General features: G+C 38.2%; 1 protein-coding gene across 2 annotated transcripts in view; it reads right to left on the reverse strand.

Moving 5' to 3' along the window:
• Nucleotides 1-26,435, reverse strand: part of ADGRD1 (adhesion G protein-coupled receptor D1) — a 157,196-nt gene that overhangs the window by 18,703 nt on the left and 112,058 nt on the right. For both annotated transcript variants that reach the window (XM_032199050.1, XM_032199049.1), the window contains 4 exons: nt 25,569-25,722; nt 20,516-20,582; nt 19,536-19,602; nt 11,402-11,493 (listed from right to left, as the gene is read on the reverse strand). In XM_032199050.1, coding sequence (XP_032054941.1) covers nt 11,402-11,493; nt 19,536-19,602; nt 20,516-20,582; nt 25,569-25,722 — 380 coding nt within the window. The remainder of the gene's footprint in view (nt 1-11,401; nt 11,494-19,535; nt 19,603-20,515; nt 20,583-25,568; nt 25,723-26,435) is intronic.

Raw genomic sequence — 26,435 nt, forward strand, 5'->3', positions numbered from 1 at the left:
CTATAAAATTAAAGAACATGGTTCTTCATGGGGCGATTACCTTTGACAATCTGGGAAATCACTATTCCTGATGTACTCATGCTTTCAATTATCATCTGATTTAACTACCTTTTTGATTATTTCTAATATTGTTCCAATCGAAAAGTGTGTATTTTTTTGAATTCTGTTTCTTTCACTTAAATATACATTTCTGCCTCACATCTTTTTCAAGAGAAAAGAATTGGGTATAATTCCAATATCTATTTCCAAAACACCTATATCATATCTGTGGTTAATGGAATTTTATTACTTACATGAGGACAGTATTTTAAAATTTGAAAGGACTTCTGATTCAAAAATAGGACTTTTTCTTTATTGGATTTACTCATATTTTTCATCTATTTTATTTACTTTGTGAGAGCATTGTCAGGAAAATATGTAAATCACACTTAGCTAAGACCTGTGTCAGACTAGGTAGTGATTTACATGGTTGCCTAGAGCTCTACACAAGCTGCATATTTAAATAAGCATTTACTTTATGCAACGGTATAACTATAATATTTGTGTTATTATTCTGCATAAAGCTGACACAGAATTCCAGGATTATAAATTGGACCAAGGATGTAAATGCAGAAATTCAAGAAAACTCTTGCAGTTATTGCTATTCACAGTGAACTGTACCATTTAATGATGAACAACCAGCATTTAATTGTTACTCTGGTACCAGCCATAATGCAATGACTCACACAACACCATCCTCCTGCTACTGCTATTTTTATGGATTAAAATCAGATGTTAAAGAACTGAAATCTAAAGGCAATTAGGGCATTTTTTTAAACAAAACAAAATGAACAAACAAACAAACAAACAAACCAAAAGCTCTCCAAAGCTCTTTTTCACTGCTGATTTTCCAAAGGTAACATTTTCTGTTATCGCAAATCTAACAGGCATCAGGGTCCAAATCCATAGCTGTACAAAGAGTTAAACCCCACTGAAGTCCTTAGACTTATCATGTCTCTTCAGAGACGTGACTTACAAAGCTGATAGAGCATGGGAAAAAAAAAACATAAAGAGGAAGAGAACAAATAAAAGAGAGAGAAAAAAATAAATAAGCAAGTTGTGACTAGGGTCACACAGCAAGTCACCAGGAGGCTTGTGTCCTTAGCATACAAGGAAGTACCCTGCAAACTATTCTGCTTGTAAAGCAATGTTCTGAAGGGAAAACAGAAAAAAAGAAAAAAAAAAAAAAAAAAAGAGGAAGGAAAAAGAAAAAAATGCATTTAAAAATGAACAGCTGCTCAAGTAGGTTCCTGGAGCATGTTTATAGATATCAGTGTTTCCAGAAAATTCATTCATGCAAAGCAGTTACAATAGTTTAGTAATGACTGATATGCCAGAAAGATTCTTTTAACTACAATAGTGACAGTTTCCATCAAGAAAATTGAGTTTCTAAACCTGGGAGGGAATTTGCACTGGTGCATTAGGTCCTTTGAAAGCAGCAAGCGATTTACAAATGAGACGATTGGCTAGCCACTGATCCTTTCCATTGGATGAAAAATATCTGTAAAAGCATTGGAAGATTTGCCAGTAAGGCAGCATGAACATCTTCAGTTAATGAAAAATAACACACACACTCGATGCTACCAGCTGAACATGTACAGAATTTAAGGTAAAGCTATGAATAAGTCAAATGTTAAGGTAAAGTAAAGAAATGTGTTATTCTTCAGACATTTGGGGGGAAACAAAACAAAACAAAACAAAACCAGCTGCGTTGTTCCCATGTGCCACAACATCATATCACTAGCAGCATCTTTGACCCAACTCCTGTGTATGCTGGCACTGTGTACACTGCAAAGACTCATCAGGAACAACGCAGCCGTAGGCATGGGGCCAGCCCAAAGTTATGTTCTCATTAAATGCCATATAAATCCCAATTTGACTTAAGGAGGCTCCATCTTGATGTAGTGTAGCCTCAAGCTCCTGCAGAGAACAGCTTTCACCAGCAGCAACTGCTCTTAACATCTACCAGGGACTGATAGGGTGGGATCAGGGGATTTATTCAATCATGGATCAATAAGCACAACACAGTTTTCTAGACACTGAAGATGAGAAATAGCTGAACAGTGTCCTGGTGTGACACTTTCCTTCACACCCTTCCCTTCCATTACTGATTCTGTTGTGCTCAGAGCTAAGTTTCATCACAGGGATTTAATAACTAAGTTTTAATAAACCTCATTCTATCCTGACATTCAGCTATGAAGACAAACATGCCTAAGCATCCACAATGAAAAGTCTTATATCTTTATACTCAGAAAATCCAGCACCTCTTAAATATCAAGTTTTCCCAGTATTCTTTGTACCTAGAAGAGTACATTATGGACCTTGTTATATAAAACAATTTACATAGCCCCCAAGACTCATTTGTCTTTCACTCAACTACTTTTAGATCCAGTGAGTTGAAGGTATTAAAACTGGGAAAAAAAAAAAAAAAAAAAAATATGTGCTAGCTGTCCCAAAAATGAAAGTCACCCAATGGATTATAGTAGAGATTTCTTACAATGTCTCAAGCCACATGAGGCAGGGTAGAGGCAGGGTAGAACCATAGCTGCTATTTATCTTTTGCTGATGTTGTTGTACCACGTGTGTTATCCACAAAGAATTTAGACTAGAAATGCCCAAACCAACCCCCTTTTCAATCAATGTGCATAGGCATCCCCGCCACCTTCATCCCCGAAACCTTTAAAGCAGTTTCAGAGAGGGCAAATAGAATTAGTTGTTTGATACTTCCTGAACTTGTGTTAGTGTTGGACACTTCAGAAATCCCAACCTTATACAGAGAAACCTAACATTCCCCTGCCAGGGGATTGGTGGTACAGACATTAGGGACAGAGACATATTACCATTTTTATCACTGTTAGCATTGTATCCTTACTACCCTTCTTAATACAGAAAGAAAGGAGCACACAAGGATCAGAATTGCTTGCTGCTTTGGAGCCGACAATCAGCAGGCCTTGCTCACCCTTGTGCAGTAAATCCTTTTCAAGAAGAAAAGACAGAAGGAAACCAATTCCCACAAAGGATAATCTTGGCTCAGAAGAAGACAACCAAGAAAAAATTAGCTGTGAAAGGACTCACAATATCATCTTTTCCAGCTCAGCCACAAGACAGGATCATTTGTCACTCCTGGCACCAGGATTAGCCATGACAGACATTTGTGCAACCAATTCTGAAAGCCATTCAAAGACACAAACCCAGCAGCTTCAGGTGATCAACTCAGAGTAGCTTTGCTACTCTGCTCCCATTACTGGAAGCTAAAAGATGCTTAATTTTTTCATATGTTTAAGATTCTCTCTCTTTGTCCATTTTACTGTGCTCTTGGAGAACAGCCTCCCCTCTGCAGTGATGTTTTATGTACTTCTAAGCTTTCACCACCCCTCCTGAAATGTGATTGAGCTATCACATGGCCTGGAGCTTCTCTCCAGTGGCCCGATTCTTAGCATCTGCAGTAAAACAAGCACTACCATTACTGTCATTATGGTTACAAAAAGGTTAGCACTTCCTTGTTAATATTCTCATCGCCAGCATTCAAACCCATGTATTTTCAGTCTGAAACTTGGAATCTAATAAGAAGATACCCAAATGGCATTTGTATTTGTCATATTCAATGAGCCAAAAATTTAATTTTGTTGAGGACATTATCATTGGCGGTAGCACTTCAGCTCTCTAATTGTCATTGCTTAATACTTTCCTTTTAATTATTTATTTTATTGCCAGTCCCCCTCCTCCTTTCAAGAGCTTCCATGAGGTACATCGCTCACGTTATTTGAAACCCTGTTCAATGAACAGGATTTCTTACACACAGTTAGAAACTGTCAAGAAAAAGAATTGCTGAAGGCAGATTTGACTTGCCAGGCTGCTCTTTCTAACTGATGGCTCTCCTTCAGCAAATGAGAAAAGCTTGTTTCTCTTTCAACAGAGCACACAGAAGCAGGGGCTCCATGTCTCTCGGGGCTGCGTGTGCAGCATCTGCCAGCAAGGCACAGAACAGATTTTCTAGCGCTATGGATCTTGAATCCCTGTGGACTTTCAGAAGAGTTTTACTGCAGATTGTAACTTGTTCCTAACCCTTGAAGGCAGGAGGGGAGAGAAAAAGAAATTCTCTAATGGTATTGCAAAGGGGTGGAAGTTAGGCACGTAGGGAGGTTATGGTAGGAGACCTCTCAGGAGAGCTTCAAGTGTCGTGATTGACAACTGCATCCTGTGAAAATGAACAGCTGGAAATAATCCTCAGAAAAAGAAGTCTTTGCACTGCAAATGACATGAAACAGGCACTGAATCACAAGAACAAAATGCAACTAATACACAGTACCTTGCAGAATAAAGCCTTAAGTTAAAAGCACCGAAGTTAGCAGCTCTAACTTGGAGGAGTGCTATCCCAGACAAAAGGTGACTGGGCTGAAAGGCAGGCACTATGTTTATAAACAAAGAAAAATACTGATTTAGAGTCATGACATGGAATGGATCATTGATTAAATGGATGAGCAATTTGCCACTGTGCATTTGGTGTGCTGCTGGAATATAATAGATGGCTTTGCAAAGTGCTTTGGAACGGTCAATTACACATTTAAACCATACAGATGTCTGCAGCGTCATGAGCTGTTGGAAGACAGCCCTCATGTATTTGTATCTGTCACAGGGAAAATCTTTCAGTACAACTTTTTTTTTTTTTTTCCCAAATTACCAAAGGAAGTAACAGACTTGCATTAAACCCATGTACCCAGATTTCAGTTTCATCCAAAATGGTTTAAGCTATATTCAAAAATGCAGTATGAGCTAACACAATTTACATGACTTGCTTGCCCTGGTGAGCTTTTCTTCACGCCCTGTGTTGCTCTTATGCACCACAGCTACTGTGATTTGTTCCATTTTTCAGTCATTAATTTAACTAAGCAGAGAAAGTGTTATTCCCTCTCTCGACAGAGAATTCAGAGACTGTTTCATTATTTTACTGAGTGAGGATCAGGCTTTGAGGGATGAGGGAAATGAGTAAAATAAAAGAAAGAATAGGGTAAAAAGCTAAGAAATATTTCTCATTATATTGTAATTTCTTTCTCTGTGGGGATTATGATAGCTATCACTTCTGGTTCACTGGCTTCTGAAGTGTGCACTTTATAAAAAGGATACCGATTTTTCCAACTCATTGGGCCATTTCAGAGCAAGCAGTGAGAAAGTACTGAGTAAGAGTTGGAGTTAGCAATTTATTCAAGAAAACGTTAATGAAGTTCTGTCTCTTCTAGACAATACAATACAAAAGTGAACTAGCTGCAGAAGCACAGTGATATGGTTAAGGATGATATCTTCGATTCTAGACTAAAATGGCTATTACTGACACAGAGACATGCTTTGCATTCTTCTGCTTTTACAGTTCCTAATAATCTTACTGCAAATCTATGGTCTATGACAACTGTATTATATTTTAACCCTTGTAATTCAGTAGCCAGGTAACTCAGGTAATCAAACAACCTACTTGGAAGAGTTCTTCTCTTGGGTAATAGAATGTAAGGCTTTGAAGAGGTAGAGCAGCAAGACAAAAGCTATTTAGTTGTTAGCCAGAGTACATGAGTGCACTAAGAGAGGAATTAAGATTTTAAATGCAGTGGGAATAAGTAAAAAAAAAAAAAAAAGTCCATAACTCAAAGAAGTAAAAGAAGTACTCACGTGTCTTTTCAAGCACGTGAGCAATTCCATTAAACTAATCTGCTTTAATTGCATTAAGCTCAGAGAGCCTACTCATATGTTTAAACTCAAACATAAGATTAATTATTTCCTTAAATAGAAGTCAAGAAGCCCAGTCAAGAAGAATGGATAGTGCAAACAAATGTGTATATGCATTTAAAGTTTTCAAGATATTTGATTCAGCATTCTATAATGTAAAACATTCAAATTAGCTTTTTGGTGGAAAATGTGTTCCATGGATGCAAAAAAAAAAACAACTCAGAAAGCTGCATCTGAATTAGTAGATTAAATTATTTTGCTGAGAGTCAATAGCTAATCAGCTAATAAAATGTTCAAATATAATCAATCGATCACAACTAAGTGAAACAGCTCATATTCTATAAATTTGTATTCAATATGCTTCAGAAAACAGTGTAAAAAGCATGTTCTTAAGTCAATTCAAAAAAGAAATAGGAGCACATCATAATTCCTTGCTCATCTCTTACCAGCAAATTCTTCTTGGAGAGTTGAAGTTTCAGATGCTAAAAAAGTGACCATTCACACACACACAAATCCTACGATGACCAACTATTTACTATCCAAACTGTCACAAGAGTCTATTGGGTATTAATTAGCATCTGATTGTATACTGGTTAATTAATGAAATTGTTTTTTCCTTCTTTCTTTATTTTTTTTTTTTTTTTTTTTTTAATGTATGTATCATAAACTTAACTCTTTTATGTTTTTCTTTCCTTCAAGTTACCCTATATATGGGTTGGGGATATTGGGGGTATTCTTATTTTCTTTAAAAAATAAATAACAACAAAAAAAAGGCATGCCCACACCTGTCTGTATCTCTGAAACTAAAATCACAGAATCACAGAATCACAGAATTTTCTAGGTTGGAAGAGACCTCAAGGTCATCGAGTCCAACCTCCAACCTAACTCTAACAGCCCTCCACTAAACCATATCCCTAAGCTCTACATCTAAACGTCTTTTGAAGACTTCCAAGGATGGTGACTCCACCACTTCCCTGGGCAGCCTGTTCCAATGCCTCACAACCCTTTCAGTGAAGAAGTTCTTCCTAACATCTAGCCTAAAACTCCCCTGGCTCAACTTAAACCCATTCCCCCTCGTCCTGTCACCAGGCACGTGGGAGAACAGGCCAACCCCCACCTCGCTACAGCCTCCCTTGAGGTACCTATACAGAGCGATAAGGTCGCCCCTGAGCCTCCTCTTCTCCAGGCTGAACAAGCCCAGCTCCCTCAGCCGCTCCTCGTAGGACTTGTTCTCCAGGCCCCTCACCAGCTTCGTCGCCCTTCTCTGCACCCGCTCAAGCACCTCGATGTCCTTCTTGTAGCGAGGGGCCCAAAACTGAACACAGTACTCGAGGTGCGGCCTCACCAGAGCTGAGTACAGGGGGACGATCACCTCCCTAGCCCTGCTGGTCACGCTGTTCCTAATACAAGCCAGGATGCCGTTGGCCTTCTTGGCCACCTGAGCACACTGCTGGCTCATATTCAGCCGACTGTCCACCATCACTCCCAGGTCCTTCTCTGCCTGGCAGCTCTCCAACCATTCCTCTCCCAGCCTGTAGCTCTGCTTGGGGTTATTGCGCCCCAGGTGCAGGACCCGGCACTTGGCCTTGTTGAACTTCATGCAGTTGACCTCAGCCCATCGGTCGAGCCTATCCAGATCCTCCTGCAGAGCTTTCCTACCCTCAAGCAGATCGATACACGCACCTAACTTGGTGTCATCTGCAAACTTACTGAGGGTGCACTCGATGCCCTCGTCCAGATCATCGATGAAGATATTAAATGAAATGGTCAGGAAGATGTCTGATATCTTCGTTACAAGAAGCAACATCTGAAGCTGAAAAGGTCAACCAGTCCATAACGTACTGTACTTTATTCTGGGCAGAATGTGAATTGAGCAGATGATGAATTAATTAATTTTATGATAAAAAGGAAATGTTGTTAACACCTTGCTGTTCTGTTTTGGCTTTTAAGCACAAAGTTTGGTGGAAGCTGCCTTCAGGGCTGAGCACCGGCTCACCCTGGTGTATGTTCTGTAGCCACATTTGAGTCAGCATTTGAGAGAACTTGTTGCCATATGGAAAATCAGGAACAATTTCTCTAAATAATTACATCAGTTTATTTTTGTCTGTTGCCAAGAGAAACAAGTCCTTGTTGGTAATATCCACTGGTGTTGCCAAAGAAATTAATCTTTAGGGAAACCAAATACGCTCCAGCACTAGCACTTCTCTAACAATAAATAAACTTTCTAACTGATATCATCATGGCTCATAACTGCATCTCTGTTCAGACAATTTGCTAAGGTAATCTCTGCTCAGTTTGGGACTGACAGCCTCAGAGGTGTGAGTTATCACACCTTACTTGAGAGTGTGCAGGCTGTCTGAGCAGGAGCTGGGCAATCTTGGCTTCCCTCAGGTTCACTGGGGAGAAATCAGAACTTTTAGGGCAAGTGGCTTGAACAGATGAGATGAATTGCACAGCAGAAGCACCCGGTTATCCATCCATCAGGGAGTGCAGGTGGGGCGGAGGTGTCTGCTTTGCTGAGCTCTAAAGCTCGGGGAGATGAGCCCAGGTCAGGCACTCTCCCGCCAAGGCTGCCGGCAGGAGTGGAAGTCAGTCCTCGTTGGGGTGATTAAACTCTTCCTTTGGCAGGAAAGTCTGGCAAGAGGCAATCCTGATGATGGGCCTGTTCTGTAAAACCTGGAGGCTCGGGTTTTCAGACCTGTATGCCTATGACTGCTGATCATTGGAACTGAACAGCTGCTGCAGGGGTGAGGTCTCTTAAATGCTTGAAGGCAGCTACAAATATTGGCCTGAGTCACCAAGGAGAGGCAGCTGGTACCTCTCTCACACTCCTGTCACAGGCACTTTCGTCAGTCTCCAACCAGTTTTGCTATTCCTTTCAGCTCATTACCACTTGTAACCTTCAAAACCCCTCTGTTTAAGTACTATCATAGAAACCACTGAAGACAGAAACTTTGTGTTTCTCATTGTGCTTTCTACTCAAATTTCATTCCAGCCTGAAAATAATGCATTGAAATCTCTCCTTTTTATTCCCTAATAACTTTATTAGATTGAGCAGGTTTCCCCTGCATAGCTCCTTGCACTGCATTTCTCATTTTCTTTATTCTGTCTTTTGCTTCTTTTGCATTCTGAGACCATGAACACAGCCCTAAAAAATCCCCTTCTGCTCTACGAAACACTTCACTACAGCAAAGAATTACAATATGGTGACAATGTGGTTTCTTGTCTCACCAAAATCACATTGTGCCATTTAAATTTAGATGTGTTTCCAAGAAGTGTTTGATAAATTCCTTCTAACATATTCCCAGTTTTCTCCATAGCTAATGTCAAACCAACGGCACTATCCAGATGGATGCCTGACAGGCCCTTTATTTAAGGCTCATCTTATACATAGCAGTCTGTGGTCTTCAGTGATTTCTCCCTAAGCCAATTGCACTTGTTGATTCAAAAACTACCTTGTAGCCCTTGCTGACAGCGACTTGACAGAAACTACAGAGCTTATTGTGTTTTTCTGATTTCTTTCTGCTCTCTGTCACTGATTCATTTTGCTGTGCTTATTCACTCTCACATGTTAACAACCTCTAATCAACATCTAGGGTTCTTTAGTGGTTGGAGGCATTTTCATCTCACTATGAAAAACGTTTCCCAAGCAGCTGTCAGAGCAGAAACCACTTTTGTTTTGTTCTCTTCCTTTTTGGAAAACAGTACAATGGACAGATGATTTTACACTAGACACATAAACTTCTCACCTGTATAAAGAGTACCAAGGACAAGAAATCTAGTGTTATAAAGCCTTAATGTTTAACTTTATTCAACAGACAGGCCAGCTACTTCTCCATGACATCCTCTGTACATAAATCTCAGCCTGTCTCGCTGCTGTATTGAATCAGGTTATAAACACTTTTTAGGATCAGATTTGGACAGCTATTTATGTTGTTCTCATTTCAGATTTCTTCTGAGGGCTTATTTCTGTAATGACATTTACACAATTAATTCCATGATCATTTTCATATATATCTTCTCATTATTTATTATTTTTCTCCACTACCATCATTATTGTTAGGTCAAAACCTAAAACTATGCTTTACAAATACTTAGTACGTAACTCACATTTTCACTATAGAGCTCCACCATTCTCAATCTATAGCTGATAATATTTACACTAAGAGTATATACTCCCAATTAAATGCATTTTGTCTTATTCCTAGCTCAACCATCCTTAAACTGTTTTACTTATGTATACATACATAGCTTAAAAACAATAATATATACATATATATATATACATATAGTAGCATGCAGGGCTACACCTTGTGTTAAATCAACTCTTCTTTATAATACAAGTAAGGAAATATCTAAGTACATAGAGATAGCAGTGTAGCTATTTATGGAGGTTGTTCCCTTATTTTATGATTCTAATAGTAGATACAAATTGGCATTGACAATACACAGTTATTTGCTTCCTAAGGTTCTATATTTCCTTTGTATTTCTGAAGGTCACAGGGACTCAGCTGAACCTGAAACAGTAATTTTAATTCCACGTCTTTTCATTTCACTACTATATAATTATCTTATAGATTTTTGTGTAGACTTATTTACTGTTTTTCTTTTCCTGTTGGATAAGTATACAGTAACTAAACTAACTTCAATTAGGTAACTGTCACCAATATTGAAAATTTAATGGCATGTTAAAAATTACATTAGTAATCAAAGCATAAAAATGATTCTTTGTGACACCATTTCAGAGCAGAAGTACCAAAGCTTACCACAGAATAGCCTGTGACTCAGAAATATTAAACACAGACCATTGTCCCATTTTTATTCTGAGTAACACACTCCTTGAGTTATAAACAGTATATTATGTGTTTGGACTAAAATGTCTTTAGGAGATACAAGATGCAAAATGGAATATTCAGCACTTTAAATTCAATATACTAAGTGATCTTCTCAGTTACCCATATATTATCCTATACATTTTTTTAGAAATCAGAATTGTCCTTGTGTATTCAGATGCAGTAATGTGTCTACATTAAATTTCCCCTCTAGTGCTGATACCATAGTATTTAAAAGCCAATGCACTCTCAGAGAGGCCAACATCCCTCGAGGTTCAAAGCACCTTAATATAAAGACACACTTGAATTTAAGAACACATTTAAATCCAGCATAAGTCTCTGTGCTTTGCATTATCAAGAGAGTCTTAAAGATAAGCATATGCCTAAATATTTTGCTGAACTGGAGCTAGAAACAAGGTTTATCCTGTGGAAGAGTGGAATAGTTGCAACACCCAAGTACAGATTAATAATGTTCTGGGGGATTTATCTTTGAAAATAGCAGGGAGAGGAAAGTCTCCATAAATAAAAAGGAAAATCATGAATCAGCAAATTCTGGAAACTATAATAAGCAGGAAAACAATTTAGCTCACAGTGAACCATAGGCTTCATCCTATACAGCATTTGGCTTTCCTAAAATATATTAACTGGCTACATTCAAGAGAATGATATGTTGCCTTCAACTTTATTTGCATTTTGCTAAAGAGGAATGATATCAGTGTTCTGGGAGAAGTCCATGATTCATGTCCCTACGATATGACATTGCTAGTGTGAGATTATTAACTTGTTATAACAGAATTTGAATATGAAAAACTTACTTGAAGGCATTGGCATCTCCATGCACCTTATAGTTGTCTGCACTGATTCTTGAGATAACTCTTGTGACAGCGATGAGAATACCAATATTGACCTGAAGAAGAAGAAGGAACAAGACTTGGTCAAGAAACCAAATACCAAATGTCAGAGATGCAAACTTGTACTGTGTGTTCTGTGCAAATAAACAGAAAATAGGAATTTTGACTGTTGTATTTGTTGGCAAAAAAGGCCTCCAACTTTGGACTGGTACCCTCCATCGTCTGTGGATTTCTCTGTTCTGAAAGTGGGTAGCTCTTCCACTTTGTGTGATTTTTTTTTTTACTTCTGGAACAGCTTGCCTCTTTAGGATAAGGCTGGACTGAAACATTGATTCACAACTGAAGTGCTCAGGATCTACTCTACAAATAAATATCCTTGTATCTACCAGCATCTGACAAATTAGACAAGAACTTCAGTGAACAGCAGTATATATCTGTGTGATCTTTGGTATTGTGTTTGCATGTGCACAGGCTTCAGAAAACACTTCTCTCAGACTTATAGCCTTCACAGTGTATAATTCATGTTTCTTACCAAAGTCTGCTTGCAATTTAAGCATGAGATTATTTTAAACCAGCAATGAGGAAAATATGTTAAGCCTGAACTCTTCTCTTCAAAAGCTCTACTCTTTTTTATGTCAGGCCCAGCAGAAACATCAACAAAATGAAAAGAACTCCCACCAGAAATCTAGGAAATCTTGAAAAGAGTAATGCTGAAAGGTGCAACAAAAGAAAGTTTGCTCTGGAGTCACAGGTGAAGAAGTAAGAAAACTTTATCATTTTACGGAGATGTGGCAAAGACCATCTTGTTTTGCAGAGACCTTGGATTTAAAGAAAACAGAGAGGGGGAGAATGTGAAGGTGAAAGACGTATTTCTCCCTTTCTGTCCAAAGTTACATATCAGCTACAAAGCTGATATTTATCATCGAGTTAAGAACAAAGGAAGAACAAAGCTCTCTTGAACTAAAGAACGTAAAGAAAGAAGAATTCAATATAGTACTATTGATTAGTTAAAACTCAACAATTGTAATCTATTTTAACATAACTGTTATAATTTTGGGAGGAGAGGGGTTGAGCTAAAGAATGTTTAACTTGGTAATAATCATTCTCATACCATTTTTCAAATCTTACAAGTCTTTAAATTTTAGATTCCTAAGGGTAGGTCATCACCTACTGTAAAGTATAAGGGTAGCTGTGATAGTTCATTTCTGCCACAGCTTTTTAGCCCATCCAAAGAGTTCTCTGTGGAACCAAAACATTTTTCAATTACAAGTGTACTCATTCAATTGGTTTTACAGAGATTAGTAAGAGATGAAATTCAATAGTCTTGAGATCATTTTCCCTATTCCCACCAAATCATATCTTGAAAATATTTTTAAGGCAGTAACAAGCATTCCTGAGAAACCTATTTATGTGCTAAATATGTGCGTTGGCTGAAGGAGCAAATGATGAATATGAACAAGTTACATTTCTCTTTCATTTCTCTCTTTTACTTGTCCTCCGAACTCTCTAATTTTTGCTGCATGTCCACCAAACAATCATCTTCAGTGCAGCTTTTCATGAGGATTTCACAAGAAATGCCTCTCTATACCCTTCACTTCTTTCCTGACATATTATCTTTTATCAGCCTTGTTTAGTCTTTTATCTAAAATATCGGTTTCCTCTACTGACATTTCTTCGCAGATGTCTCACAGACAGCACAAGTTCAACTTGGCACAGTTGCTGCATGGACCCTTTTTCTGATAACTGCAAACAGCATGCTCCTTCCAACCTCACAAGCACTTAACTCTAGCTCTTTATTCCATTCCTAATTCTTTATACACAGATTTTCCTAGATTTTACTTTCTGCATAGCATTTTAAAAAATATGCATATTGCGCATATGTAATGTGTTTTAAAATACTAAGAAAATAAACTGCAGTGAAGTCAAGACTCCTCATTCCTTACATTCTGAAGTCCCTACATCTTACCAAAGTCAATGAAAGTTATAAATAATAAGCACCAACAAAGGCATACTCAGAATCTTGCAAACTTTCAGACTGGACATGAACCCTAGGATGTGGTCATCAGAACACGACAAGATAGCCTCTAAGGACACAGAAACTGTATGGTTTGCTAAAGCAAAAATTAAGCATTTTTAGCTGAGTATTAATTTATTATAAATAAATAAATAAATAAATAAATAAAAAAGAGAGAGAGAGTGGGAAAGAGAGATTGGAAATTAATTTCCTTTATATTTTGGATTGTCTAAAGTTGTAATTTAAGAAGGCCTTGAGCACCTCTTTCAGCCGGTGTAATCATATCATATCCAGGGTGCTTTAGTTACATGTTTATAAGATGAGAAGGAAGGACTGTGATCTGTCTGCTGATAAAGATAAGGTACTTGTAAAATTAGCAACCAGCCCTTACACTCAGGTCCCAAAGTTCTATGTTTAAATTTCCTAAGCCACTTGAAAATTTTTGTTTAGGTATTTTGAGAAATTAGAGTAATCTCTTGCAGCCTAAATAAACAGATTAGCTATGAATATCTTCTTTTGTTAATGTTTTAGTAATCAAAGCATGGAGGTATTTCCATTGTCCTTGTAATGGGAAACCAAAATATAGCCACTGAATTGCTCCTCTAGTGATTTTTTGGCATCTGAAATAAATACTTAGCCAATTACTTTAATAGAGGAATTCTTAGTTGATGAAACACTCATTATGTTTTAGCATATATCAGAACATTCAAAGTAGGAGAATAAACATTTAGATAAAAGAAATGTATATAGCTCATACTTCTTACTTTCCTGAAAGGCCAGATTGCCTGACAGTTGCAGTTTTTTTGCCTTAAAAGTACACAAGAACATACATAGATTTATTTTTTTTTTTTTTTTTGTAGGCACTGACCACATTTTATTTTTCAAAAAAAATATGGCTAATAACAATAGTACATTTCCTAACTCACAGGACTCCTTTCAAGGCAGCTGGTCTGACCTCAGGCACTGGCAGCTCTGCAAAATCTGAAGGAGCTGCCAGTTGCCCTTATGGTAGGCTTGAGGTAAGGCCCACTGGAGCCCATGGAAAGGTTCCAGTGACATCAGGGAGCTCTGGCTTACGCTGGGGACAACTTTACCTGATTAAATATTGTCAGATCAGGTGAAGAGTTAAATGCATAAAACGAACCTCTTTTATAGGTATACTTCTTTTCAATATTTCTTTGGATTAGATTTTTGAACATGGAAAAACACAAAAAGCATGAGCCAAACTTTGTTTTCTTGACCATACAGTCCTGCTTAGAGGAGCAGAGAGATGAAAAAAATTAAAAAGGTTTGACCTGCAAGAACTGTCTACAATTGCAACACCTAATTCTATAGCCTTTTGTCAACTGACCCAGTAGGATTTGACCCAATCTCCCTGTAAGAGCAGAATTAATACAGCTATCAGGGACGTTTGCCACAGAGGTGCAGAAATGCATCTTTAATTCCAGGTTAGGTTGGTTAGCTTTTCAAAGAGTTGCCTTGCTGTCTTTGAGTTTTTTACAAAGCTGGAATAGAAATAGTGAGACAAATTCTTTCCCTCACTTATTCTTTTGCAGGGTTTTCACCCAGCTTTCATCCAAGTCTCCTGAGATTTTTGTTGTTTCTTTAGCGCAGTGCAGAAATCCCCTGAGTTGCATCCTAGCCAAGAAGAGGCTTGGCAGCACAGAGGGAAAAAAATGGATAAAACATATTGCTTTAATTAAATCCATTGACCAGTTTTTCTCTAAAACCACAAACTATTTTAAGCTCCACTTCAGTTTTGGGCAATGGTACAGGGAATTATAACTGGCTCTTCCAACCTGAGGTTTAACATATTCTCCAATGGTGTGAGTTAATTTTATCCTAATCATGACATCACTAGTAGCACACCAACCCTCCAAGCTGTTGGAGTTGCAGCCCATTGCTAGGTCACATCATTATGCATTTCCATACACAGAGATTCAATTAAATTAGAATGTTGCTCAAAACTGGGGGAATGGTTTTGGAAAGCCTGATGCCACTCCCAGCCCAATTACAGACTGAACAGGCTACACTGAGTTATTTTGGATTTCTTGTGCATGGCTTCACATTAATGCATACAACATTGCTCCAATCAGAGCTTACTAGCAAAGTAAACCTTTGAGGCTGGAAAGAAATACACAACAAAATAAATACTAAATAAAAGATGGGACAGATCCTTGACTTATAGTTTTTTCTGATACTAATCCCTCATTTTTAATTTCTTAGAATCTGTCCCATCATCCTAAAAAGCATTTCACGACTTTCTGTTTGTAAACTGATAAGAAATTTAATTTTAAAATAATGAATACATTCAATTTTAAAATAATAAAATCACTTATAACTGAGTGCTAATAAGAAAAATAAAGAAACTTTGCTGCTGTGATCTGTGCATTTGTGCTCTATTCCACCACAACACTTAAGTATGTACTTGATTTCAATGCCTGAAAAATCCTACTGTTTCAACACCTTCAAATATTATGGGCCAAATCCGTCACCTCTTCCATGATGAATGATGTCTAATAAAGGACACATATTGCCACTTTTAAATCAGTGGGCCTACCTGCAGAGTAAAATACTATTCAACATACAAAATTAGCTTAATTCTGCACAGGTATATAAAGGTATGAGTAAATACCATCAGGCCAACGGAACTTACTAAATCAGGTATGAGCAGCAGGTATAAAGAGAGCAAATCTTTTTCTGTATATTTAATATTCATAAACAAGCATCAGTTGAAGCCAGCAATAGCAGTCTCAGCCTAGGATCCAAATTCATGAAGCCCCATCTGAAGACACTGGTTACAAAGCTGGTGTCCCCACAGCACAGAATTGCTTCAGCAGTATGCTAATTACAATCATTTAGCTCCATAAAAATTCTGTTTATTAGAAGGACTTGTGAAAAAGCACCAGGAAAATAACAACTTACAGGGAAAACAATAGAAGGAATTTGCCACTACAGCCCAGTCTTCCCCCAACAATGGATTGTTCCCTGTCTGTAGCACACCCACTGCTCTGTGTACACAGATGCTTTCAGCAGAATTTCCTTAATTCTGCCATATCTATGGAAACACACCAAAGTAGCAGATGGTCGAGAACAAACAAAGCCTTCTGCCAGAAGCTTTTACTGTCTTGCTCCAAAAATTCAGGTGCTTTGTCAAGTTTTGTTTTTGCTTTTTTTTTTTTTTTTTTTTCCTTTGAAGACATGTTTTCCTAGGCCAATATTGGCTAAGATGAAGTTCGTTTCCAAATTAAATGCAACAATTTTCTTGTGAAGTTGCTGTATGAGATTTGGGTGTTGTGGCTGGGAACAGGGGAGTTGGGGGTGGAGAGTGATCCTTAAACCTTAAGGTACGGGTAGAAGCCAAAAGACCTACACATAGAAGGATCTATTTCTTTCCTCAAACTCCAAAGAAAAAAAACACTTTTGGTACAGGAATCCATGTAGGGCTGGGAGGTTCTGCGAACTACTCCCCAGAAAAGTATGTGTGAGTATTTTTTCCCAGTCACACTCCTACCACATCACTCTGTGTTAAGTCTCCATGATGTCTGTAGTGACTGTGAGGCTGGTGCAGGACAAAGTAGACCGAGTCTGCCTAGTCTCAAGGGAGTAGGAGTTGAAAGGAGCAGTTCCCCTGTTTTCTGCACAGCATAATCCTTTTACTTGGCAGAGAGAAACTGGATGGGAGTAGTCAAAAAATGCTTTTTGAGGCTTATTTTCAAAGCTAAACACTGGTTCAAACAAGTAGTGGCTAATTTTCTACTTAAAGAGCCCAGGCACACATGCATGCACAAAATAGTGTTTAGCCTTGTTATTTCCCTAAAGGCGCTAACATATTTTTCAGCTAGCATATTCAATGCCCAGAGAAAATAATTTGTCAGCCAGCTTGCTGCTATTTTGGGCAAAGCTGGGTTTAGACTATTTAACAAATTGCTCTACACGGATCAACCTTGTGAGCTCATTCTTTCTCTTTCACAAAATATTTGTATCCCTACAAGAATATAACTTGAGCTGCACAAATAATATATCTGAGAGCCAGACAGTTAAACCTGTACTTTCATAGCAAGCAGCTACACATACAATTTGTTAAAGGCTGTTCTCACTCAGGTGAGTAAGTGCTTCACTATCTAGCATGTTTTGATTAATACTATCTTTGAACAGCAGCTGGGAGAGATTTGATTTTTCTGGTTGCATCTCATTTCCTCCTTTGCAGCTGAACAATGGCCAGAAAGCAAGCGCTAATGTGAGAGGAGATGTTCAAATATTACGGTATGGTAGTTGCTGTCCAATCATCAATATCTACGTGTCTTTGAATATAAGCTTACAGAAGGTCAAAGGTACAGGCCAACAAGAAATTAAGTTTGGAGGAACAAAGTCCAGAGCTGTTTAGCCAACTCTAATCCAATGATAAGTGTTCCTTATTTGCATGTATATGATTTCACTTAGGTTAAAAAGAATAAATAAAAATCTGCCCTTATTGCACAGCAACTCTCCAGTGTTGCCAATAATCATTTGATTAAAATGTTAACATGAGCTAATTTCTGCCACATCAATATAGCAACTGTTTTCATTGTTTTTATATATGTTTATACAGCCTAGTTTTTCAAAGGCTGTATCTTGGGTGGAAGACGCTGGGCTGTGAGAGCTGCTGATTTTGCTGTCTCAAGGCAAATGTTAGGGTGTCAACTCGGCTGCAGCACAAAATTGCTTGTGATGGCACAGGTCAGCCAAGGAGCTACCTCCTGCTTCCTGAATGGTTGCAGAGATGTTCAGCAGCAAACACAAGTGCTCAGTGCAGTTCTATATGTATCGCTCTCCTTCCTTTCTTTGGCTTGCAGATATATTTCTGCTAGCAGGATTTGTGGGGTTTCTCTATGCAGAGAAATTTGGGGATGTGTCTATGCTGTCTCTCTTGGGGAAGTACAAGGCAGCATCACTGGCTCCCTTTGATGTTCCTCCATGCAAGTAGCCAGGATCTTATTTTATCTGACCCTCCTACAATGCCACAGCAGGCACAGACTCTGGTCTAGATTTCAGCTCATGCTTCAAATCTAGCAAAGCTTTAAAGGCAGACTAATTTCTCTAATCAGTGGGTCTATTCCATGTTCGTGTTGTCACTCTGACATTACAACCTGCAGCAAAAAACGTAGACAACCTGATCAATTATAGTATCGGAAACAGTGCTGTAGAGGAATAATCTCCCACTTAATTCCTGCAAAGACCGCAGACTCCTCAAGTGATCGTCATGATTAAACCACAACTCACTGTAATTTAATGTGTGGCCATAATTAAACTGCTGTGGAACATTTACATCTCAGCATCACAGCTGAAAACCTGCATGCTCCCCAGAGAAGTAACATCCATTGTAGCTGACAGAGGTGTCTGCAGCAGCACCTGATCCCCTGCCAACCTTCCTTAGCCCTGCCTCGATCAGCCAGACGAACTGCCCACCAAACGTCGAATTCCCAATACAGAGGAAGAGCACAAAGTCCTCTTCACTGTAAGAAGGCAAACATGGAAACTGCTTGTTACCTTCCCCAGAGCTTGCCCAAGGGGTCGTAGCTCATGCCAACTGCTTGCTGCTTGCAGTCCCTGCTGAACATCATCTTCACTGGGAGCACTCAGCTTTCCCTGAGAAAAGTGAGCTCTCCACAAGCAACAGCTTCAAATATCAGTGGGATGGAATCAGCTTCTCAACTTCTACAGGTGTATATGAAACAAAACACTGAGCTTCATCTTTCGGGGGCCTTTCTGAGATCTAGTATACCCCCCAAGATTACTCAGTTCTGGGCAGCTATTAATGGCCCCAACAGGGCTTTTTCAAAAGAAGGCTGCTACAGTATTTTAGGTTGCATTTTATTTTTGGAATAGTGAAAAGAATAGCGTGAGAATTAATATGCATCAACCAATACACAACCTAGTAAAACACAAAAATTGGAGCAGGAATAAAACAATTCTGGACTATTCACCCTGTCATTCAGTAAGTTTCACTGGCCTGGCACAAAGATTGACATCAGACCTCCAGCTGAGCTCTGCTAGGTGGCTGACATCCATCCAATATGAAACAGGAGCCATGGGTTTACCTACCAGAATTACAAACAATGCTGGTGCCACAAAAGCCCAGATTGCTCCATTCTCTAGTGAAAGCCAGCAGCTGCAGAGAAAAATAGAATGATTTTAGGTGAAACACATGGTCATTTAAATAGTAATGTTCTTAATTTAAAAAGAGACTAAGAGTGCAAAAAGACTCGTGAATTTTGAAAGCAAGAGACATGATAGGGCATCAATAAGAAGCTCCTTTTCCCCTCAGACTCTGAAGCAGGATCTCATTGTGACTTGTGTCTTGCATAGAGTCAGTGACAGCTATGTGCCCCAGCATGCCCTCAAATAGTATTAGGGGTGGAAAGACAGGAAAAAAAAAAAAAAAAGGTTTTCTTTGCTGTTTGTTGCTCCTGTATCCTGTATCACAGACACTCCTTTCAGTGCTGTGAGCACTGTCATTGTAATGAGAGAAAAATGTAAGCCTTCCTGCTTTGCCTAGCTGGGGGTAAGGAAGAAGGCTGGAAAACATGCTGTCAGCTTGACGCTTCTTTCTTACAGCGGTAGGGATATAAACTATTTTACCGCACACAACAAATAACCCTGGTTCCCAAATGTTCACTTATATTGTGGTAGGATTGAATCCTATGGTATTTTCTCAGATAAATTTGCTTTTCCTTTTCCAACATAGAATTGGACTTTTTTATTTGATTTTATTTAACAATATCCATTCTAGATCTACAGATGCTTAACTGCAGTTTTCTTCTAAAGGTTAAAAATCTTTTATCAAAGATTATTCTCACTTTGTCAGAAATGCTTCAGTCCCTGCTTTACTCTGTGCGTGGGGTAAGCAGAGCTCACACTGAGTGCCCATTGTAGGAGGCAGTGACCTCTACAAGCAGGCAACCTCCCCTGCTCCTCAGCAGCAAGGTACAGAACTACAGCCCTTCTAAAAGATCTATGTGTTTTCCTCCCCACCATACTTTTCATCCTTATTGCACCTGGAATGAAACCATTTTCATACTCACTTGTCATTTTCTCCATAGCTGTCTAGGGATGATGTTGTGGAAATTACACAGATCACCAATGGGCACCCTGTGAAAAGACAAAGTTGGAAGCAACATTAGGAACAAAAGTGCAACTTCCAGTAAACCCTGCAAATTCAGCTAAATTTGCATGGACAACAGAACAGCTCAGAGCGATTTTATAATTAAGTCTAACTCAACATCCTTCTGCAGCTTTGTACTACAATATGTTTTAATCAATTAATGTTGGACAAACAAAATGACTTTTCAATAAAGCACTAGTTTAACAGGTTAACTGAATTAGTGCTAGTTTCACTGAGAATCAGAGTCCTTTTCCAGTTTTTTTTTTTTTTTTTAATGTAATTTCTCTCTCTTGCTATTTGAGCAGTGATATCCTGTGGAGCAGCATCAAGTTTATTTTTACCACTTTCCCCCAAGTAAGTGCACCTTGCTCAAGAATAAGGAAACAAACTAGGAAATGGAGATGAGTTTCTCACAGGGGTGCATGACTAGCAGGCAAGAAGGTAGAAATGGTGACATTCAGTTGTCTAGAGCATCACACGCAGGAGTGAGAGACAATTATGAATAGAGCAAAGCAAATCAAGATCCCATTCAGATGCCCAACCAAGATTTATTTTAATATAAATATGTAATAGCCCTGCAAGATTTCCGTGCTTAAAGTAGACATTTCCATATGGGTTCTGACAGTTCCAGTACGCGGCATCCTGGGAGGTGGAAGAGTGCTTTATGGGATTACACGGGAATTATACAAAGGCAGATAATTATGGTCCTGCTGCCAGGGGTAGTGGCATGCCGCTGGCCCTCAGTACCATGGTATCCTGTTGTGCCACTTTGGCACAGCTTTCCAGGCCAGGAGCTGGAAAAGAAGCGAGTTTTTTTTTTTGCCAACAGTTCTGAACATAGTGCAACATCATCCCTTTAAATACTAAATGATTGTCTGTTAATTCCTGTATGATCTAATAAAACTTGAAGGTTTGGGTTTTTATCATCTTATGGAATTTAATAACCAGGTCCCAGACAGAGTATTATACACAATAGCTTGAAGTTTCAATTTTCTTTTAAATTCTTCAGGGTTTCTGCACAAGGTTTATACAAAATTATCTGACAAGTAATTTCTGCTTAATCTTACTAATTATACTCATAATCTTGTTAATTATCTTCGTAAAATTCTGCAAAACTTTCCTGTAATGGGAGAACTATAATTTTTGGAAGAAGTATTTTAGTTCTTTAATGACTATGGATAGAAACACCTATATTTATAAAATGAGAAAGGTGCTCAATTACTTAAGACGCAGCACCTACAGGTATTGTTTAGTTGTCCTAGTTTGAAATACATTCTGCAGGGTGTGTGTTTAACAATCCCAGAACTTGATTGTGCTCTCACATACTTGTCCAAATTAGGAATAACCCATTAGAGCATATTTGTGTAAAAACTAAGCAAAGGCAAGATTTAAAGCTCTTTTAGGTACCTCAAGGGAGGCTGTAGCGAGGTGTGGGTGGCCTGTTCTCCCACGTGCCTGGTGACAGACGAGGGGGGAATGGGTTTAAGTTGAGCCAGGGGAGTTTTAGGCTAGATGTTAGGAAGAACTTCTTCACTGAAAGGGTTGTGAGGCATTGGAACAGGCTGCCCAGGGAAGTGGTGGAGTCACCATCCTTGGAAGTCTTCAAAAGACGTTTAGATGTAGAGCTTAGGGATATGGTTTAGTGGAGGGCTGTTAGCGTTAGGTTGGAGGTTGGACTCGATGACCTTGAGGTCTCTTCCAACCTAGAAAATTCTGTGAAATTCTCTGTGAAATAAGTTCACTATTACATCTGTCTATTTAAGAAAGGAAAATCCCATATATATCTGGACAAAATCAGCAATAATCATATTCAACAGAGCAATAATACATTGACATAAACCCATCTGCTGAAGCTCTCTTTGCTGTGGCTATTTGAACTACCCTGGCTCTCAGGTATGCCTGCATCTATGATTCTCAATCAGCTCTCCAATTGCTGAGCAGAGACAACCTTGTTGATTGGCACTGTTTTTCTTCTGATGCCAGTTGTCTTCCTTTAGCAAGCAAGCTCTACCTACATGTCACAGAAGCAACAACACTTGTGCCTGACTAACTCTCCTTTATATTTCTAGTCTGCCAAAAGTTGGAAATTCAAAGGATTTAGTGTGATTCTTTGTCAATTTTAAATGGCAGTGAAGAAGAAAATTAAATGCAGAATTCCTTTGGAAGATAATAAAACTTATGACATAGAGCAGTCATCTGCATAAAAAGATGTGTTAAGACAGTGATAGTAAAATTTTGTGCACCTAAAAGTGCAGCATTTTGCTTTCTCTTTGCATTGACAGGATATTAAATGGTAGATGGCATTGGAAGCAGCATCAAGGTTTTGTTACAGTGAAATTGAAGTATTTTTCCTTTAAGAAACAATCATTCCATAAATTCCAGGAAGGCTGAAAAAAAATGAGTTTAGCCTAAGGGGATCATAAGATTTATTTTGGACTGAAGAAATAATATGGATTATATATTATACACAAAAGTAAATGTATTTGCTTAATCTTTTGGCAGTAATAATTGCATAAGAGCTGTAAAGTTTAGTCTACCCCCATAACAGGTAATGTTAATGTTGTGCTGGCACTGGTTATCATCCATGAAAGAATTATGGTTACGGTTCTTCACTGTATCTGAATGTTTTCTCAGTTAGCAGATGCTACAAATATGCTCACCAACTCTATCCACAATCACCAAATTTATGATGCAATAGACTGTGCATTCCAGGGCACAGTATCAGATGAAAATGTTGCAGTACACCTTTCTGGCAGCTGATCTATGGCAGTGGTGTCATCTGTGTCTCTGTAGTCCCAGCACAATATGGAGTCACACTGAAATGGGGCAAAACATCCTACACACATCCCTGTGCTGCTGCAGCATGAGTTCCTCCAGGTCCCAAGCCAACTAATTTAAAGCTTAACCTTGCAAACCCAGCATCAAAATGCAGCTGCAGAGTAGGCATAAACTCTGAATAGCTGGGCACAGGAAGCTCAATAACACATCCTTTTTCAGACAGATTTCTCTGTAAATTTAGCCCAAATACAGTCTGAAGTGCAAAGCCTAAAATGAACATCAGACAGGTTACCAGTTTCCCTCCTCTTCTTTGCATTAAACTTTATATCTAATCCATTTTGCTTTACATTTCTGAGGCCCTAATGGTAAATAAAATAGAAAATGCCTGTAAATCTGTGATCTCTGTTTTGAAAGCTTCTGTGTCATCTATACATAGGAAAAAAAAAAAAAAAAAAACGAACAAACAAACAGACGGGCTTTAGAAACTCTGAGGCAGACAGTTTGAAACAAGCAATTTTAAGACATTAATTCTGCAATGCTATATATGTAATTTATAGAGAAAGATGAAGATTAGACACTAATGAAAATATGTTTCTTTCCAACACTGAAAAGATCTATTTTACTTGATGGGGAAAAGTATATTCTCCCATCTGTTTTGTAGAAGTTAATTTGTATGATTTCTTTTCTTTTGCTATATTATACCTTATCTATGGAGAAGTCTATGATGACAGCAAATAACAAAGCTTAGATCTTTGCCAGCTTGGAACAAAATCTCCATACTAAGGTGCTCCCCAAAGGAAAAGAAATTGCCAGGAATAGGTAAACAGGTTAAGGTCAAAGAGCTACAACAGAATCTCCAGTATCACAAACTATATCATCAGCATCCTGCAGATGGGTGGGTGGGTAACATATTATTATGATAATCTGTGTGGGTTATGGTTGAATCACCAAGGCAACAGTATTTTTTTTCCCAATCAATCTCAAGGTACTTAAGATAGTTTTAAAGGTAGAATATTATCATCTTCCTCAAATTTCTCTTCTTTTGAATTACAATTGCAGGCTTTAATGCAATTTCAGCAACCTTGGAACTAAAGATAATACCCACAACGTCAATCAACTCTACGTATTTGGTATCCTGTCTCTCTGATTACTGTTGAATTCATTTTACAGGAGTAATAACCCTCAGAAATCTCAGCAGATATTAGCAGATCAGTGATGGTCAGTGTGGAGTTCTTTGTTCCCATCTCCTGTCAACTTGTGCCTCAAGTTTCAACTTGTTATTTAATAGAGACATTTTATATATGTACACAGAACAGATCTTCTGCTTAAATAAGAATAATGTGTCTGGGTTTTAAATTCAGTACTGGAGTTGATATTATTCCAGGAACTATGAGTTTGCAAAATTTAAATGCATTCACATTTCAAATAAAAGAATGAAAAATGAACTATCTGTTTTGACTAACATGAGATGAGACATCCTTATCTCCAATTTCTTTCCACCTTTTTTTGGTCAGTGCAAGAATTAGCCAATCCAAACTGTAAAAAAAAACGTCCATTTTTATTAGATACTCTAATATTTATATCTGTTACAGTCTCAGGATGGCACAAGAATGCTTGACTTTTGACAGCTGTATTCAAGACAAATTTACCCTAATTTTTACAGCCAAACAAAAATAATCTTAAGAACGATTTGTTAGCCTCTTTCCTCAGACTTGCAGAACTTAATATGTGGAAATTTTATGGGATCTATATATAAATTCTCTCTACTGTACTTTCATCAAGATCACGAAGGAGCAACCCAAAACTCTACTCAGTAGAGCACGAGCACATACTGCTGCTGAAAGCAGTACTGATACTTGATCTCTAATTAAACATTTCTGTTTGTATTCGGAGTAAATGTACTAATAAGAGAGAAAGCTGGGGACTGACAATAAAAAGAACTTATCAGTGCAGTGAGGCCTCCCTCCCCTGCTCCTCCTATTGATTTGCTAATTTAGGATCTGATCTGGCCTAGTGACATCAAAGAATTTACTGCAGTGGGATGAGGTTTAGGGACTATATGTATTAACATTTGATTAAGACCAACTCTCAGTAAGGCAAACTCAGATCATAAGATCACTCTTTTACATATGCTTCTGAATATAATCTTGTCTGATAGTGAAGAAAATAAAAGCAAGCAGCTCCTAAATGCTTACCCCATCCAATTCCGTAATAATATAAGTGCTTGCTCTCTTCTGACCCAAATACTTTGATCACCATACTGTAGAGATGAAATCCTTCCACCAGCATCCATGCAAAAGCACTCAGAAAGAAAAAATGAAGGAGAATGGCCAAGATCTTGCAAGGCAGCTAGATTAAGAACAACAACAACAAAACATATTACTTCTTTGTGATGCAGTCATATTGGTTTTGCAATTGTTTCTTTTTACATTTATGCTAAATCACTGGTGTAAAACATTCTTAAAGAACAAAGCACTAGAGGACTATTTTTCCAGAGCATTTTGAGATAGATTCAGAGTAAAAAATCCTTTTACCTTATCACAAACAACAACAAAAATCCATTGCCAGACATGCTGTGGAAAGCAAAACTGATTGCTTATTTGTGCATAAAGGATACTATTACTAAAGTATACACAATATTTAAAAATTAGAAATTTGCAGATTCAATACCTGTTGCTGAGTTTGTAGTAAACAAGAAAATGAGACAAGTGAAGGTATAGACACTGTGATGTACTCTGCTTCCTCTTCTATGATGTTCTTCATATTAAAAATAGGATAACACACAGGTTAAATCACATTGCATTCTAGTGTCTGTCTGTCCGGGTTAAAAATTCTGTACAAGTTTCTTATGCTCCTCTATTAGCAACACTAATAAAAATTTTAAAAAATTACAGCAAGCTATAATTGGCTCTCAATTCCTGTGGTGGTCATCTAGGTTGCCTTCCTGCTTGAATTCTCAGTTACTGAGTCTGAAATATGCACCTGCTGTATGCAAAGCTATATTCGACAAGAACACACTTAGCAATTAAGGCAAAGAACTGAAATTCTTCTCCATAGGGTCC

The sequence above is a fragment of the Aythya fuligula genome, chromosome 17 (genome assembly GCF_009819795.1).
Source record: "Aythya fuligula isolate bAytFul2 chromosome 17, bAytFul2.pri, whole genome shotgun sequence".
Taxonomy (NCBI): domain Eukaryota; kingdom Metazoa; phylum Chordata; class Aves; order Anseriformes; family Anatidae; genus Aythya; species Aythya fuligula.